General features: G+C 37.7%; 1 protein-coding gene across 1 annotated transcript; it reads left to right on the top strand.

The window, feature by feature from the left end:
- The first annotated feature begins 4,853 nt into the window (after window positions 1–4,853).
- SR45 (arginine/serine-rich 45) lies at window positions 4,854–10,223 on the top strand. Its single transcript, XM_078584963.1, has 12 exons — window positions 4,854–5,155; window positions 6,212–6,277; window positions 6,553–6,641; window positions 6,785–6,831; window positions 6,926–7,006; window positions 7,079–7,241; window positions 7,616–7,844; window positions 7,935–8,000; window positions 8,785–8,898; window positions 9,251–9,317; window positions 9,407–9,447; window positions 9,679–10,223. The coding sequence occupies exons 1-12, from the start codon at window positions 4,944–4,946 to the stop codon at window positions 9,740–9,742; spliced, it is 1,239 nt and encodes a 412-aa protein (XP_078441089.1). The 5' UTR covers window positions 4,854–4,943; the 3' UTR covers window positions 9,743–10,223.
- Window positions 10,224–16,742: the final 6,519 nt, after the last annotated feature.

Raw genomic sequence — 16,742 nt, 5'->3', positions numbered from 1 at the left:
TTTTTGGATTGTTAAATGTCATTTTCTGAAGTTGGATGATTATCAACGGTGGATTAATCTCTCTCTCTCTTTCTTTGTTGATCCCCACATCAGATCACTAGTGCGTCATGGAATTCTTAAATTTGTTTAATATTCATTTCTGATTTTTTCATTTAAATGGCAAACTGACACATGTTCATTGGTAAAAAATGTGGCCTCGTATTCTCCATACCACGTGGTTCGTGATCCGGATTGATCAGCTTTCAATTAATAAACAATTGCATGTATATGTATTACCATTCGAGATTTAAAACGTTATAAACGCTGGGTAGCATGATTGTGAATCACATTCGTCACAATTTAAATCATGCTTTTTTCATTGCTCAACATGGCTGCCGTATCTGTCTGCATTTATTGTGAATAAAATCAGGCCTTTTTCAACCAACATTTTCCCATATGTACACATAAAAACAAATGTTAGCTTGTGATATGTTCGTTATTACATGATTTGTGACGCCATAGTACTGTCTTTTTGCAATGATTGGCCACAATCCTAATATATAGGGCTGTGACATGTAACGACCTGTGGGAAACTCATAATAAACCCATAAAGATTTTTAAAATCCCTTAAATAATTCCATAAAATTTATTTTATTTCAACAAAATATTTATAACGTATTTAATAAATAAAAATAATATATCTTTATGAATATAAAATTATAACGTTTCTATATATATTACAGCTTTAAAAAATATTATCTTCAAGGAAATTGTGTCAGTAAATTCCATCAAATACCAAAAAATGTACTAATTTTTATTAAGTACTTAACTTTCATCTTTTCACTATCTTTTTTATTATTACTTCATCCCATATTTTATTTTATTATGTATTTAATTCATCTTATCACTCACATTATCATATTAGTTTCCCTAATCATAACTCAACTATTAGATCTAACTCTAAAGGCCAGTCCATGTGATGAAGACCTAACTCATCGCCATATATATATCTGAGTGAGATTAAGTAATTACAAATTTTATTTGATTTAGGATAATTTAATTTACAGTGGCATTAAAAATAACACCCTAATTTGCCTTCATCAGTTGATTACTTCTAACAGGGTCGTCATGGCTATAGTGATTCCCTCATTTGATCATAACAGCTCCTCGTAGTACTTCAAATTTGTATGCATGGAAATGCATGAAAGTTCCATTGAAGACCTGAGCTCTCAATGTAATTGCTTGACACATGTGAAACCTCCCACCTCCTTGATGACAGGACAAAAACCTACTTGGTAACAATATTGACCACCTCCTCGATGACAAGACAAAAACCTCCCATAATGTAGAGAACTTCATAAATTATCATTAGCTGGAAATGTGGTTTTTGGCAGTGAAAAACCATCCAAGGGTGTGGTAAAATTCTCTCAAAAACTCCCGCTCATCCCTTGAGATATTTGGATATTTCCCCCTAGTCTTCAAGATGTGAAAATCTCATCATTGAAGTTGCACTTTTTGTAGCAGCTACAAGAATGTTACAAGAACTTCTCCAGCATATCAAAAAAACTAATATGATCCTCTTATTATCATCCATGTCATTGAACTCCTTACACATATTGACATATGTATTATATTGAGAGGTGGAGATCTGAGTGGCACAAATAAGCATTCACTCCTTCGAGACTCCATCTCTGAGAGACTCGATGCATTGTTGGGGGCCTAAAATTTCCTCAATTGTCACCTCTTTGCCGTCCATCTGAAATCAGGGCCATAGTCTTTGACCATCATGCTCACGTCAACCTCTTCCTCGTGGGTGCCGTGGCTCAAAGAAGGGATAGGTTTCTCAATAATGCCTAGATGACATGGTTTGTGATATGAGCAACATAGGGGCACATGTCCCTTGGTGCTTAAGTGTGGAATCCCAGTGTGTAGAATTTTTTCATGTTTACTAACGTCCTCTTTTACGACATATGTTAACAAAAAAAATCACAAACTTGAAAACAAGATTGTGTTCACGTGATATTTTAGACGCATAAATTTCATCATGCTGTTTCTCAGCATTTTCCTTTTAGTATAAATCAAAATAGTTGATAGTTTGGAGTAGTATTGCTGTCATGCTATCAATATCTTATTTGAAAACAATCTATTAAATGGTTAGAGTATGCTCACAATCCTCCCACTTTGAGTCAACCCAATGAACAGTGACAACCAAAGGCTAGAACCTTTATCTATAGTCCATACATCTGCAATGAGTGACACTCATTGGGTGATACCCAACAACTGCACCGCCCTCCTCCACCCAAATGCCATCTTCATAACCCACACCTTTATGACCTTCATTGTAATGGGTCTCAATTGATTTGCATGGTGTGTAATCATAATTCCTTTTTGTCATGTGATCGATGATGTTCCAAGGTGAGTCCATCAAAGATAAAAATCATGCAATAGCCCTTCAAGGTATAACATTGTATGGCTGCGCTCAATGATACACCACCAATGATGTCACTAATGAGAGGCTTTTTTTCTCTCATTGCCGTCAAGCTCATTGAATCCCTTTTGATGAATGCATTTGAAGTATCTCTAAAATACATTTTTGCTATTCTCCACCTGTCACCTGATAAATTTTTTACTTCTGTGCAGAGTCTTCCCACAACATAGGAGGTTTTCATAATAAAACCACCAAATGACCTGAAGTACTACAAGATTATCGACTAATTGACTGTTGGCCCTCTTGGCTCCCAAAAGCCTACCTTTTGTACCTTGTTTCCAAACCTCCTTGATCCCATGCATGGTATAGGATGGACAATGGTTTTCAATGTAAAAAATGGTAATTTGCTGAAGTTCAAAATTACACATGTACATTTAGTGTTCGCCCATCCCAAACCCGATATGTGGACAATTTTTGAACTAGATCTTGGAAATGGACCATCCAATATCCATCAATATAAATTTTCGGATACTGAATGACGATGTCGGATATCAGTGGCTACAATACCAATATCCAATATTGTTATCTGTCCCCATATCAGCATCCATCTTCGTCTCAAGGGTCGGACGATGATATCTGATATGGGTGTCATATATCAATTTTTTCGATATACGACATAACAATAGAAATATATTTTAAATATTTTATAAGGTGAAAATAATCTATTGTGAGATATAAATATATTATGTTAGAGCATTTGTTATTTTTCTTAAAGCTTTTCAATTTGAATTATATCTAGTATTCCATAGTATGACCCATAATAAAATGGGCCCAACAGTATGGGCTGGGGGGCCTAATACGAGTCAATATGAGTCAACTATAAGAGTCAAAGGATGGAACACATATTTTTTTTTTCAATTAAGATTCATTCAGAAATATTTATACGTATTATTTTCCTCATGGGAAAATACTTGCCCATTTTTTAAACCAGTATCCCGATATAGGGAATCGTTATCCGATTACCAATTTTGGGTATGGATTTCGATATTCAATATCCGCTACTGGCATCTGCCACGTATGGCCACCTACAATATCCATCTTGATGTCCGATATCAGATGGATATTTTATATCCGCCGGATATGCGATATCCAACATCTGGAACAACCCCAATTTTATCCGGATGAGGTGTAATATTGTAGGATATTTAATAATAGATATAGTTTTCACAAAAAAATAGATTCCAATCATGACACCAATACATCAAAAAATGTCTTGTAGGACAACTTGAAAAGTAGCGACCATAAACATATATGTTAAAGAATAAACGAAAACTTATACACTTGGAAGAAGATGAAAATATCATCCTATTTCAACTAGTAGAAAACAATGCAAAACTCAATCTCCTTGATTCGCAAGGTTTCGGAAAAAATATGCATACAACACTGAACAACTTAAAGTTAAATGTAAGATGACCATTATTAAAGATAGTAAAAAATTATAATCGAGTTGAGGACACCCTCATTTTTTAATACCGCACATTAAATGCGATCATTCGATAAATCAGATTTTTAATGCAAAGGGCTCACTGCCTTGCACTCTATATTGCAACGTTAAATAAGCCAACAATTTATTTCTTCACAGACTCAAATGTATTATTTTATGCATGAGTTTTCTTATTTGATACATGAATTCATAACCCATATCCCAAAAGGATAGCTGATATCGAAACCACCTAGTGGGACTATGGTGATGCTTATATCATTTCAGATGCCAGTATTGGATATCGGTTCCTGCTGTAGCGATATGAGACGACACAAACCTGCTTACCATGCTTACGGATATCCGTTATCGATATCCGTTTTAATACCCGCATCCAACATCCTTACTTCAGTCAATTTTTTCCATGGAACATTTTTTTTTTCTGAGATATGGCATTTTTTTATGATACAACTTAATATTAAATAGCAATTTTTTGCGATATGAGACGACACAAACCTGCTTACCATGCTTACGGATATCCGTTATCGATATCCGTTTTAATACCCGCATCCAACATCCTTACTTCAGTCAATTTTTTCCATGGAACATTTTTTTTTTCTGAGATATGGCATTTTTTTATGATACAACTTAATATTAAATAGCAATTTTTTGCGATATGAGACGACACAAACCTGCTTACCATGCTTACGGATATCCGTTATCGATATCCGTTTTAATACCCACATCCAACATCCTTACTTCAGTCAGTTTTTTCCATGGAACATTTTTTTTTCTCAGATATGGCATTTTTTTATGATACAACTTAATATTAAATAGCAAAAGACAATAGGTATAAAATTTAAGGATTCATTCACAACAATTCTTAAGTATAGGGTACAAAAGTTATTTCTTCATTTACAAATTACATGTAGGTAAAATAAAACATTTGAACACAGTAGTAGTTAATAGCTTGTTCACTTCTCGGAACGAAGAAAAAAAACCCAGCGTCGTCGTCTAGGGTTTAGTTCTTCGCGTTCTCGATCTTCGGCGACGGTAATGGCGAAACCTGCCCGAGGCAGGCCGGCGAGTCGGCCGGGGTCGGCCTCTGGTTCGTCTTCGTACTCGCGTTCTTCGTCTGGATCGAGCTCAAGATCGCGGTCGCGGTCTCGCTCAAGATCGCGCTCTAGGTCGAAATCGTACACGAGTTCTTCGTCGCGTTCCGGAAGCGGGAGCTCCCGCAGCCGAAGCCCGCCTTCCCAGAGAAAAAGGTTGTTTTCAGTTCTTAGAGGCGTTTTGTTTTTTTTATGTTTTTTTCTTGATTCCTTTGATTTTTTTATGAATTCTCTCGTTCCTTGGTTTTTTTAAGTCCTGTTATGTTCTTTCTGATAGAAGGTGGCAGTTGGGGGGGGGGTCATTTGAACGGCTATTTTAACTATTGAAGTCCCATTGTTTCTGTTTTTTTTTTTTTGGTTTTTCCTTGAATTCACTCAATCCTTCGTATCGTAATATTCTTTCGGATTGAGGCTAGCAGTTTGGACGGCCTCATTTTAATGGTTGCTTTAATTCTTGAAGTTCCACTGTTTCTGTTTTTTTTCTGTTTATTCTTGAATTCTCTCGATCCTTGCTTCTTTTTAGTCCTGTCATGTTCTTTCAGATTGAAGGTAACAGTTTGGGTGGGCTCACTTGAATGTTTATTTTAGTTCGTTTAGGCGCATTATTTTCTTTCTTCTGATTTTTTCTTAACTTCTGTTCATCCTCTGTCTATTTTTTCCTGTAATAGTCTTGCCTATTGAAGCTAACAGGTTGGGTCTGCTCATTTAAATGGTTATTTAGTTCTTGAAGGCGCATATTTTTGTGTTTCTTCTTTTTATGATTATCCGTGAACTCTGTTGATCATCGGTTCTTCTTTTGTTCAAATGTACTCTTACCGATTTAAGGTAGCTGCTCATTTAAATGGTTATTTAGTTCTTGAAGGCGCATATTTTTGTGTTTCTTCTTTTTATGATTATCCGTGAACTCTGTTGATCATCGGTTCTTCTTTTGTTCAAATGTACTCTTACCGATTTAAGGTAGCTGCTCATTTAAATGGTTATTTAGTTCTTGAAGGCGCATATTTTTGTGTTTCTTCTTTTTATGATTATCCGTGAACTCTGTTGATCATCGGTTCTTCTTTTGTTCAAATGTACTCTTACCGATTTAAGGTAGCTGTTTGGGTAGGCTTAATTATACATTGATGGTGAGTTATTATCGATTTTTTTTCTTGGACTCTGTTCTCTAGTTTTACTTTTAACATGTTTAACCTTATGCTTTCATCTTCTCTCCAGTCCCAAATCACTTCCCCGCAAAGACCGTTCCCCTTCGCCTAGAACGAAAAGAGCTTCTCCTCCAAGGTAGTGGATCATTCCTTGTCGCTATTTTATCCATTTTATTTTTATAAGTTATTATTTAGTCGAAGATTGACGTCAGAATACATTGCCATTTTCCTCTTATGCTTGAAGGATATCGTGATCGTTTTCCTAAGTAACATAACACTTATGTTTCATTTTCTATTGCCTGACTGGTAAAGGCGAAAATACTGATCTGGATTGGAGGTTCATGAGTATATTTTTTTGGTTCGCGTTTCTTTACAGGCGTATCTATATTATTGTTTCTGAATATTTTTTAGGAAAACATCCCCTTTGCCTGAAGCAGCAGTTCTTCACGTCGATCAGCTCACCAGGAATGTTAACGAAGGCCATCTGAAAGAAATATTTGGTAAACTTTTTCGTTTATCTTGTTGAATGTCTCGTGTTCTAAATCAGTTTATCTTTCAAAACTGACAGTATTGCCAATTATCTCTCCATTGAGTATTTTTTGATGAATTTCGTTTCTAATTTTTCTGTTGTGCTCGTACTCAGGAAACTATGGCGAAGTAATCCATGTGGAACTGGCGATGGATCGTGCTGTACGGAATCTTTAATCTTGTCTTATCTCATTAGATTACCTAGTTTTCTTGTAAAATAAAACAATTAAAATTTTGCCGTTGAAATGGTTCCCAGGTGAATCTTCCACGCGGGTTTGGTTATGTGGAGTTCAAGAAGAAAGTCGATGCTGAAAAGGCAGTCTTGTACATGGACGGAGTATGTACTTTGGGCATTTCTTGAAATAATTTTTAAGAAGAAGTCAATAACTGAATCGAGCTTTTATTGTAGGCGCAAATTGATGGAAATGTTGTTAAAGTGAGGTTTACTCTCCCTCAAAGGCAGAAACCGGCATCTCCTTCAAAGGCAGCTGCAACATCAAAGAAGGATGTCACTCCAAAAGACAAAGCCGTTGCTGATGGTGAAAAGAGTGCTCCAAATAAAGCCAGAGATGGTGAGTGACCTTGAGTCGACTTAATCTTGACGCATTTTTTTACATTTTTTTGCAGATTTACGACATTTGAAGTGACTTTTATGTTACTTTGCACGTACTAACTGCTTGATATTGCCAGTATAAGTGTCTATAGTCATAAGATACCATTCTAAGGGGAGGAAGTACGGCTTTGATGGGTTTTTTTCTGTGTTGAAAGCAACATGAAAAACTGAACAATTATCCTATTAGAAGACTGTTGCAAATACTGACCCCGAATTAAACGATTCTTATGTTATTTTACGTTTATTAACTGCAAAAAATTACGCAAATAGGTCTTTATTCATTATGTCTCTATTTGAAAGCGATATGAGAAACTGAATCTTTATTATTTATAGCTTCCCCTCGCCGGAAACCACCTTCACCGCCACCTCAACGGAGATCACCACCAGCTCATCGGAGAGGAGAATCACCTAGGCGTCGTCCGGAGTCTCCTCCCAGACGTCGGCTGGATTCCCCTGTGCGCCGTCGAGGGGACTCTCCTCCTCCACCATTGCGCAGGCGACCTGCTTCTCCGCCTCGAAGGCGCTCTCCTTCTCCTCCCCGTAGATATAGGTCCCCAGTGAGGTGAATTTTGCATGTTTCTTTGAATTTATTTCCCAAAAAGTTAATATAACTACTTTTTAAATTGAATTTTGTTTCAATTTTCTTCATTAGGCTTTCTCCCCGACGAGGGCGCGGCAGTCCCATTCGCAAACGCTCACCACTTCCCCCAAGACGCCGGTAACTCAATGATTCCCTTTTCCCAATTGTGATGGTAGCAAAATGTGCTTGAATTTTCAGATTTCGAGTTCATTTTTTATTTTTTCATTCAATATAACTTGTTATCATCCTTTTAGCCATTTTTTTCTTCGCCGGTAATATTTTGAGGGAACAGCCAGCTTATTTTTCTACAGAAGTCGCTTTGGTTCCTTGTTTTACATATTTCTGTTTCCCATAGTTTATATTGCAGGTTAATCCTAGTCTACTCTATTATAATGGGTGACATAGGTTTTGAAACACTACACATAGGAATCAACAACACCTTCGTGATGATTGACCGCTACGCGCCTTAATCGATATGCCCGAAAAAGTAACGTGGAGAAGAGGAATCGACGTATGTTCTTCAGAAATGCGAAGGCCCAAAAAAAAGAAGAGAACCTGTTTAACAGCTTTCAGCTTATTCGCCACGACTGGGTAGCCTTGGGCCGACTACATGCAAGGATACATTAAGAGAAATCTTCCTCTTGGGGGTTTTTTAATTTTCGGTTCATAAAATACTTTTTTGTTCCTAAAGCTTTACAATTTTGCGTTTCAATAGTGTCATATGTAATTATGAAAACCAATCATTTTTTTAAGAAAGCTTTGAAAACCAAACATGATCCATTATCTAAGTATTACTAACATTTCCTCTAATGATAGTTTTTTTATTGAATTATATTTAATGTATAGGTTAGTCATTTCCTCAAGGCTTTTCTGGATCACTCTTCAGGCTTCAATGAATAGCAATTGATTCTCTCATGTTCAGGACGCCTCCAAGAAGAGCACGAAGCCCTCCCCGGCGCTCTCCTCTGCGTCGCCGAAGCCGCTCCCCGATCCGAAGACCGGCTCGCTCTCGCTCAAGATCCGTATCACCTCGAAGGTGGGTGTCCAATTTGTAGTTTTTAATTCTTTACTTTAATTTCTGACGATGTCTATATCAGGTCTCGAACGTTTTATTTTCTCCTACGCTATTAATGAAAACATATATCTAAACATCACCCTTATTACAAAAAATTATCATCATTCATACAGAATTAATAAAAATAATCATCGTCTCTAATCTAATCGAGCCAAGGATTATTTGAAAGATAAGTTAATGTTAGAATGATTGATTTCTGTGTATTGTGCATTGAAGTTTCGTAAAAACAAATATACATTGAAGTTAGTTTGTTTTTTAAAATGCTTAAATTACAATTGGATTCTAAAAAGGTCTTTAATTGCACCGAGAACAGGGGCAGGCTGCCACCACTCAGGCGTGGGCGGTCGAGTTCTTATTCGGGCTCCCCCAGTCCTCGAAGGGTCTGATTTTTTACGCAAAAAGCCTTCATTTCCTCCAGAATGTTTGTTTATATTTCTCTCTGACCTCTGTTTTTTTTTGTATTTGCCAGGGCAGCGGCAGGCGTATCTCTAAAAGCCGTAGTCCACGGAGGTATTCCTCTTATCTCTCTCTCGCTTCTATGTATATTTCTCTCTTACTCGACCCGACTTGTACATTTGATGTCTGAGCTGTGTTTGTGCTGCATAAATGTCCCTAAACCATGCTAATCATGTTAATCCATCTCTCTCCTGACTGTCTCATCGCATGTGATAATTTGGGCATATTCCACTTCATCACATCCATGCACGCTTCATATGTCGTTTAAACCCTTTGTTTTCATAGGCCCGCTCGAGGAAGGAGCAGAAGCACCACCAGTAGCAGCAGCAGCCCACCCCCGTCCAAGTAGAACCTCAATCTCTGGTATGTCTCTATCCTATCTCCATCTGCATATCTCTCTCTCTATCTATATCTCTATCTCTATCTCTATCTCTATATAGATCTATTCCTATCTCTTCCTTCCCTCGTTATGCCACCATAATCATTCCCATCTCCATCTCTGATCCCATAGTTCTCTATCTATCTCTGGTCCCCATATCTCTCTCTATCTTATCTATTTCGCTTTCTCCATCTCTTTATCAGTCTCCTCCGCCCCTCTCTACCCCGCCATCATCATCATCTCCATCTCTGGCCGATCTTTCTTCATATCTCTCGCATACACACAATCAGCCTGAAGCTGTCATGAAGATGACATCAATTTTTATTTCACTTCTAGAGAGAGAAAGGAAGAGAGTGGAGACAACTTGGATTTCTTTTTCCTTGTTTTAGGCATCTTCGCCCGCGTCTGTATGATTAAGTTTCGACAATAGTGGATTTGTTTACATCGTTTCTCTCTCTATCTCGACAATACTTCAATTCTCTTCCCCCATATTAAATTCTCCTTTCTAGGACTATATCTGTATGTACAATTTACTCTTTAATCACCACCAATAAAACGACGGATTGATGCAGTCTGTTGGGTGGTCGTCAGAGCATGTCTACACTAGATCCTCTCCCCTAATTTCGGGGGGATTAATATATCTAAGTAGCTCCTCTTTTGAATCTCCATCTTTACTCCCCTTACCATCCCAAAATAGTGTTGTGTCATGCTTATTATAACTGGTGTGAAGCTCCCCAGTACAATCTGACTTGATATTTGACTAGTTTTTTGTCCTTCCTCATTGGTGTTTCAGATGTTAATTTGATTTTGATTCTGGCAATTGTCCCCTTGTGTCTTATTTTCCTATTTTTGGCATCCTATTATACTGGCCTAGATATGGTTTGTCTCTATGTTTCTCTTGTTTTATGCTGTCCACTATAGACCCTTTTTTTCTAGGTCAAACCATGTCCATCTTAGGCTGCCCTGAGTCTCAAGTCGGAGAATCTTGGGGGTCCTCGTCGAGCCATTCCTTGCTTCTTCGGCTTGACGTCTCGCCTGTATCACCAGTCCATCCATTCCATGCTTGTGGAGCCTCCTAGATAAGCTTCGCAATGTATGTTATTAGTTTTAGAGGTATCCATATGGCAAGTGTTAATGGATTTAGACATCCGATCCCTCGATGGTACTAGCTATCGCCCTCCGTGCATGGCGCGGCAGGATGTCTCCAGATACCACCCGCCCCCGATGGCACCCCACACTACCTTGTATACTCCATCTAATAATGTGATCAATCCCTTGATCTACCAAGAAGGTAATGATGTTTCCTTTGAAAATGCTATTTTGTTGAGGCATAATGGTAAGTGGTTTGATGTATAATTCCATGATCAACATTGAATGTATGAAGAATGTCTTGGACAAACTATAGGGTATTATCAGGGTGGCGAAATGCTGAGTGGTGATTTTAATGAAGTGTTGAATGGAGGTTAGTGGATGGGATTGATATTGGAGAAAATGGAGGTCATTTACAAGTACATGAAGTTTTGACATGGTGGAATCATTTACAAATGCATAGTAGTGGTAACTGGAAAGTTAGGGAAAGTAGGATGGACCTCAAATATATCAATGGATGATATCAGATGGTTTTGGCGAAGAGATGACACCAATGAATATGTTAATGCCGGTTTTTTAACGAGGTCAAATTCAAGTTCGAGAAGAGAGATCTATGAAAATTTCTTGGACAAAGTTTTAAAAGTCAGGTGGACAAGCTACTTATATCACAAAAATCATGAAGCAGCTGAGATGAATGAAAGGGAAATAATCCCAAAATGACAGACAATCGATCTATGACTTGTAAGTTTTGTGTCCATTCTCATGGCTCAGCTCTATTTGTCTTATTATATGTTAATCTTGAAAGACAAAATGAAAGAGAAATAATGTTATGGATTAATGAAGAGTGAATGCACTAATGGATTGGAGGTAGGGAACGGCACGTCCAGGATGTGATGCCCCGGATGTGACGTGATGTGACGAACAGTTTGCCACATCACCGTCTCGTCACACATCTGAGGAGTTTGGAAAAATCCAACATGTACCCGTCACGCGTCCCTATTTCGTCGTTCTGTCACGCCACCGTCATCATGACGCAGTCACCATAACCGGTGACGGAAATAGTATAAGGCTATTTTATTATGTTTTTTACATTAGAACTTCTATGTTCTCTGAGGGATAAGGATTCCCCCGTTAGGTCGAAGTCGAAAGCCCTTGTTCAAGGCTCCTATTTCTCTGGCAATTCGTGAAGGAGCCAGGTCTAATGCTCCTATTTCTCTCCTGTTTCTCTGGCAATTCGTGAAGGAGAACTCCGGAAATTCTCCTTCACGTTAATCTTCTTCCTCACTCTCTCGGTGAGTTGTGCAAATAACTGTTTCTTTATTTTTTGATTCTAGCCTGAAGCTCAACCTGCTCTTCAAAGGGCTCGCAGATTATCGGCAATTTTGAAAAAAAATTGATTAATTGAATGTAATGTTTTCAGCATCCTTTTGAAAATTAATACAGGAAATAGTTGCTTCAAGAAGAATTTTGATCTCTCTTTGGATGGTCGTTTTGTAGACGAAGTGATGATTTGTTGGATCTTATTGCGTTCACGAAAAGTGGGGCTAGTGAGTATCTCTGAATACCTGCTTGATTACCACAAAATAAATAGATGTGGGGGATAATGAAATCCTAAAGTTGATTCATGTGCGGCAGAAGTTGACACTCTGTCTTCAACATCTGCGAAATCTCTGAGTGTAGTGGATTGCTTGGTAGCATTGCAATTTCCAAGACGCCAGGGAATCACCCAGATAAATTGCATTCCGCGTTTAGAATAATGGAAAAAAAGGAGAATCAATCGATTATCTGCTTTTTCCAGAGATATTCATCCCACTCTACTTTGAAATCAATCATCTGATCTGAATGATTCAAATTTATTTTCTCCTTGGACTTTAGGTCTCAAATGGAATAAACCAGTGAATTACACTCACAATTTTACGTCAATAATTTGATTATCTCAATATATTAAAACAAAAGACACTAATTCCTTAATTTTTCAATCAATATATTAATTTATTAAATTCATTATATTCATAATTTTCAGTCACTAAATTCATTGTTAAAATGTATTAAATAAAGTTTGTCATCCATGACGAATATTATGTCACGTCACACGTCCATGGCACCCGTCACTGTCATGTCACTGTCACGTAAAACTTGTCACAATCACTGTCACTACTCCTGAATTCCGCCACCGTGACCGTCACGTCATCCGCCATGTTTCCATCATGGTGTGTGACGTGACGGATGACGAATGCCGTTCCCTAATGGGAGGTTGATTGGAAAGTCACATACATAGGGGACATCATGGAGGGATGGCGAGCACATTGAAGAGTGTTCAATCCTTGAATTAAATTTAAAAACACCAACCATTTAAGACTATTAAATTTAATTTAATTTAAAATTATCCATGTTAATTAGATTTACATGTAAGATTGTACAATCTTTTGGAATGGCATGAACAAGCATTTGCAATGGATACAAGAAAGTGGGATGTGGAAGGAGTATGATTAGAAATGAAGGGAGTACATGTTTTATGGGCAGTAACCCTAGACTATATAGAAGAGCTATAAGGTTTTGACACCTTAATTTGCTTTTAAGTTTCTTACTCATTTAAAGTGAAGGAGATGTTGACCATGAGGGCAATAGTAGCAGTGCGCATGGTAAGAGGCAATGCTAACAAGGGCATCAAACAACGTGAGTTAAGGCGCATTGGTTGGAGCGCGATCAGGTGTGGGATGTTGGCTATAGCAGGCAAGTGAACCAGTGGGTGATAAACGCGCTAATTTTTAGGTTAAAATCATGAATATCTTATATCTATTTGTATTTAAATAATCACGTCTGCTAACAAGCCAAAATTGATTAAAAACATGTTTGGAGTGACATTCTGATTTTTGATATCGATGGTTTTTTTTCAACATCGCAATGACAAAGACAATAGTTATCTAAGGTCAAAATGTATACTTTGATCCAATGGTGACCAATCACATTTTTTCAGTAATGTTACTGGGACTAATAAAAAAATAATAACTATGATATCTCAAAACGCAATGCCACAATGACAAATCATTAGCCGATAAGTTTTTGTTTTTTTAACTTGTAGGACGATGTGGACCAATAAGAAAGGGCTGAATTAAAATCGTAATAAATCGTAATAAGAAAGGACAAGAAACGAGATACAGAGATATGTGGAGGCTCTAAATACATTACACATGTGTCATGTTATCATTGGCAGAGAAGGAAAACTTTGATGACCTGGCAATTGCAAACCATGGGACCATGTCTTATTTAATCATTACATACTTTCTTTACCAGGACAGCAACACATGGCTTATTTTCATTCAAATAAATCTAATAAGTCATAACTGCAATGACAGGCCTCCATTTCATGCACCTAATCATTTTCAATATTATGTCTTTTTCTCTTATTCTGTGTTGGGACATGTGTCATTTTTAAGCATATATCAAGGACGTTGCAGAAATCTGACCTAATGATCATTAAGTAGTTTCAGATAATATTAAAACTATAAAACACTCAAGGTGAAGTGACTGGCATTTATAAGAAGAAATTTATAAATAATACCTAACAGTTTAGAATATTGATTGCCATGAAACTTTGAGAGAAGCTTCATCATCTTCTCTCTATCCATCCATGTCCTCTAATCTACGATATAAGGTGTCCAACACTATAAAGCTGTACTTGAACTTTATTCCAACATTTCTATAATATTTGGCAGGGATTAATTTTAATGAAACATCATGCACGTACTTGTGTTGAACACCTTATAATCCCATTGTCATTAAATTTTCATAAATATTTTTTTCAAACTATAAATGCAAACTTAACTACATCTTTCTATTTTCCTTCTTAACTCTCCATCATCACTTCACGTCTTTCTTACTCATCTTTCTCATTCTGTCTCTGTAAAATAAAATTTATGCCTTCTATCTCCCTAATTAATCATCATAATACATTTATAAATAATATATACCTCCTTCCTAACTGTTTCCCTCTGCTCATTGTCTCATATTTTATAAGTATACCTGTATCACCTCTTTAATCACCATCTAAAGGATATCACCACCCTAGTCACCATTCTAGGAGGAGATGATCCTCACTCGTCACTAACTAGCCATATTTTAAATGAGTAAAGGTCTTTATAAAACATATTAATCAAATTTAAAAACCAATCATGCCTTTAATCAACACACTTGATTTTGAGCTCATTGATATGCACACTGTTGGGTGCGTTTGGGGGGGGGGAGCGTTTATGTGTGAGAGGAGAGGAAGGCATGTAGGGTCCAACGAACATCATCTGTCACTTATTTCATGAATGTGACAGAGATGTGCTAGATGACGAAGAGGTGACAAATGACATTTTAGGAGACCATAACAGTAATGGATAATGAGACATGCAAGTTACGTGACGGGATGACTGTCACGGGTGATGATAGTGAAGTATTTTTAAATTATTAAAAAATTGGACTATGACATATATCATTTAATTATATTTTACTTTTTAAAAAAAAATAAATGCTATCTCCCTCTCATAGCCTTCCTCCTCTCTCTCTGTCTTTGTCTTTGTCTGTCTGTCTGTCTGTCTCTCTCTCTCTCCTTCCTGTCCCTCTCTCCCATCCGCCCTCTCGTCATTCCCCTATCCCTCCCTCTCCTCCTCTCTCCCATCTCTCTCTCTCTCATCGCTATACCTCCCTTGCTCTCCCTCTTCTCCTCTCTCCCTTTTCACAAGTTTACAAGCGGTGGCACCAACACTAGCTGTAGTATTTATAGTGAGAGGTCAATGGGAGAGAGAGAGAGGAGAGAGATACACTCAGAGGAATACCAAAAGACTGAGCAAGAGAGCACATGAGACATATGTGGGGTTATAGAGGCCTAGATCTTGATGAAGAAATCAAAATGATACTCAGCGGAATACTTTTGCAAAATTAAACAACATAGACAAAACCATTGAAATGAAGTACTATTGTGCGGATCACAATAGTGATTTCTTGGATCCCAGAGTGACACAAGTCGAGCCACTCAAGTGTGCATCCTCTAGAAGCATCCATGTGGTCCTCGACCAGTCGGATCTCCTCCTCTTAACGAGCCCCTATCGATCTCCGTCGTCATCGTTATGCCGTCTCGATCACATTAGGGAGAGAGAGGGGGTGTGGGGAGAAGGGAGAAGAAAGGGAAAGGCCCCTGGAAAATTCTGTCCTGGATGAATTTCGTTCAGGGCCTTCCCCTATTTATACTAAGCGGGTATTTTTCATAAAACCTTCAAAACTTAAGTATATCTTTTGACGTCCAAAAGATCATTTGCATGTGACCCTCTAGGTCCATATATCAGTCTAGTTAACGATTCAAGTGGCCCAATAACCTTTATTGGCCTTCCAAACTAATTAAATATATCATCAAATAGATTAATGTTGGATCGATTTAACCCAATCAATAAGTCGAGTCTCCGACACATGGGGTGCCAAGCTACACCTCGTGCTCTAGGAGATGCAAAGGAACCTGTTCGTCATCGGTTACCGTGTATGTATAGTCCCTCATCCACTTGACGCTCCTTGGACGGCTTAGGGTATGGTCAACTGTCAAACCCTAATCGGTCATCCGAAGTAGTAATAATGCATTCGGAAATCATTAGAGAACTCTTCTTCGGTATTTCACTGCCTTGGCCAAGGACTTCATCACATCATCTTCCTTGAGCTGTCACCTCTTATATCGAGGGTGGAGAATCCCATCTTGGCCACCCAATAGTCTTCGTGAACTTTTTGATGTACCCAAACTAAAACTGTTTAGAATCCCATGATTAGGGACACGTAGGTCATAGTCAAAGTACAAATGTCTGTCCACAATGTCTTTGGTGTCTCAGGTCTAAGGACCGTTACACAACCATGA

This window comes from Wolffia australiana, chromosome 13 (assembly GCF_029677425.1).
Source record: "Wolffia australiana isolate 7733 chromosome 13, ASM2967742v1".
Classification (NCBI taxonomy): domain Eukaryota; kingdom Viridiplantae; phylum Streptophyta; class Magnoliopsida; order Alismatales; family Araceae; genus Wolffia; species Wolffia australiana.
This window is presented reverse-complemented; position numbering and strand designations above follow the sequence as displayed.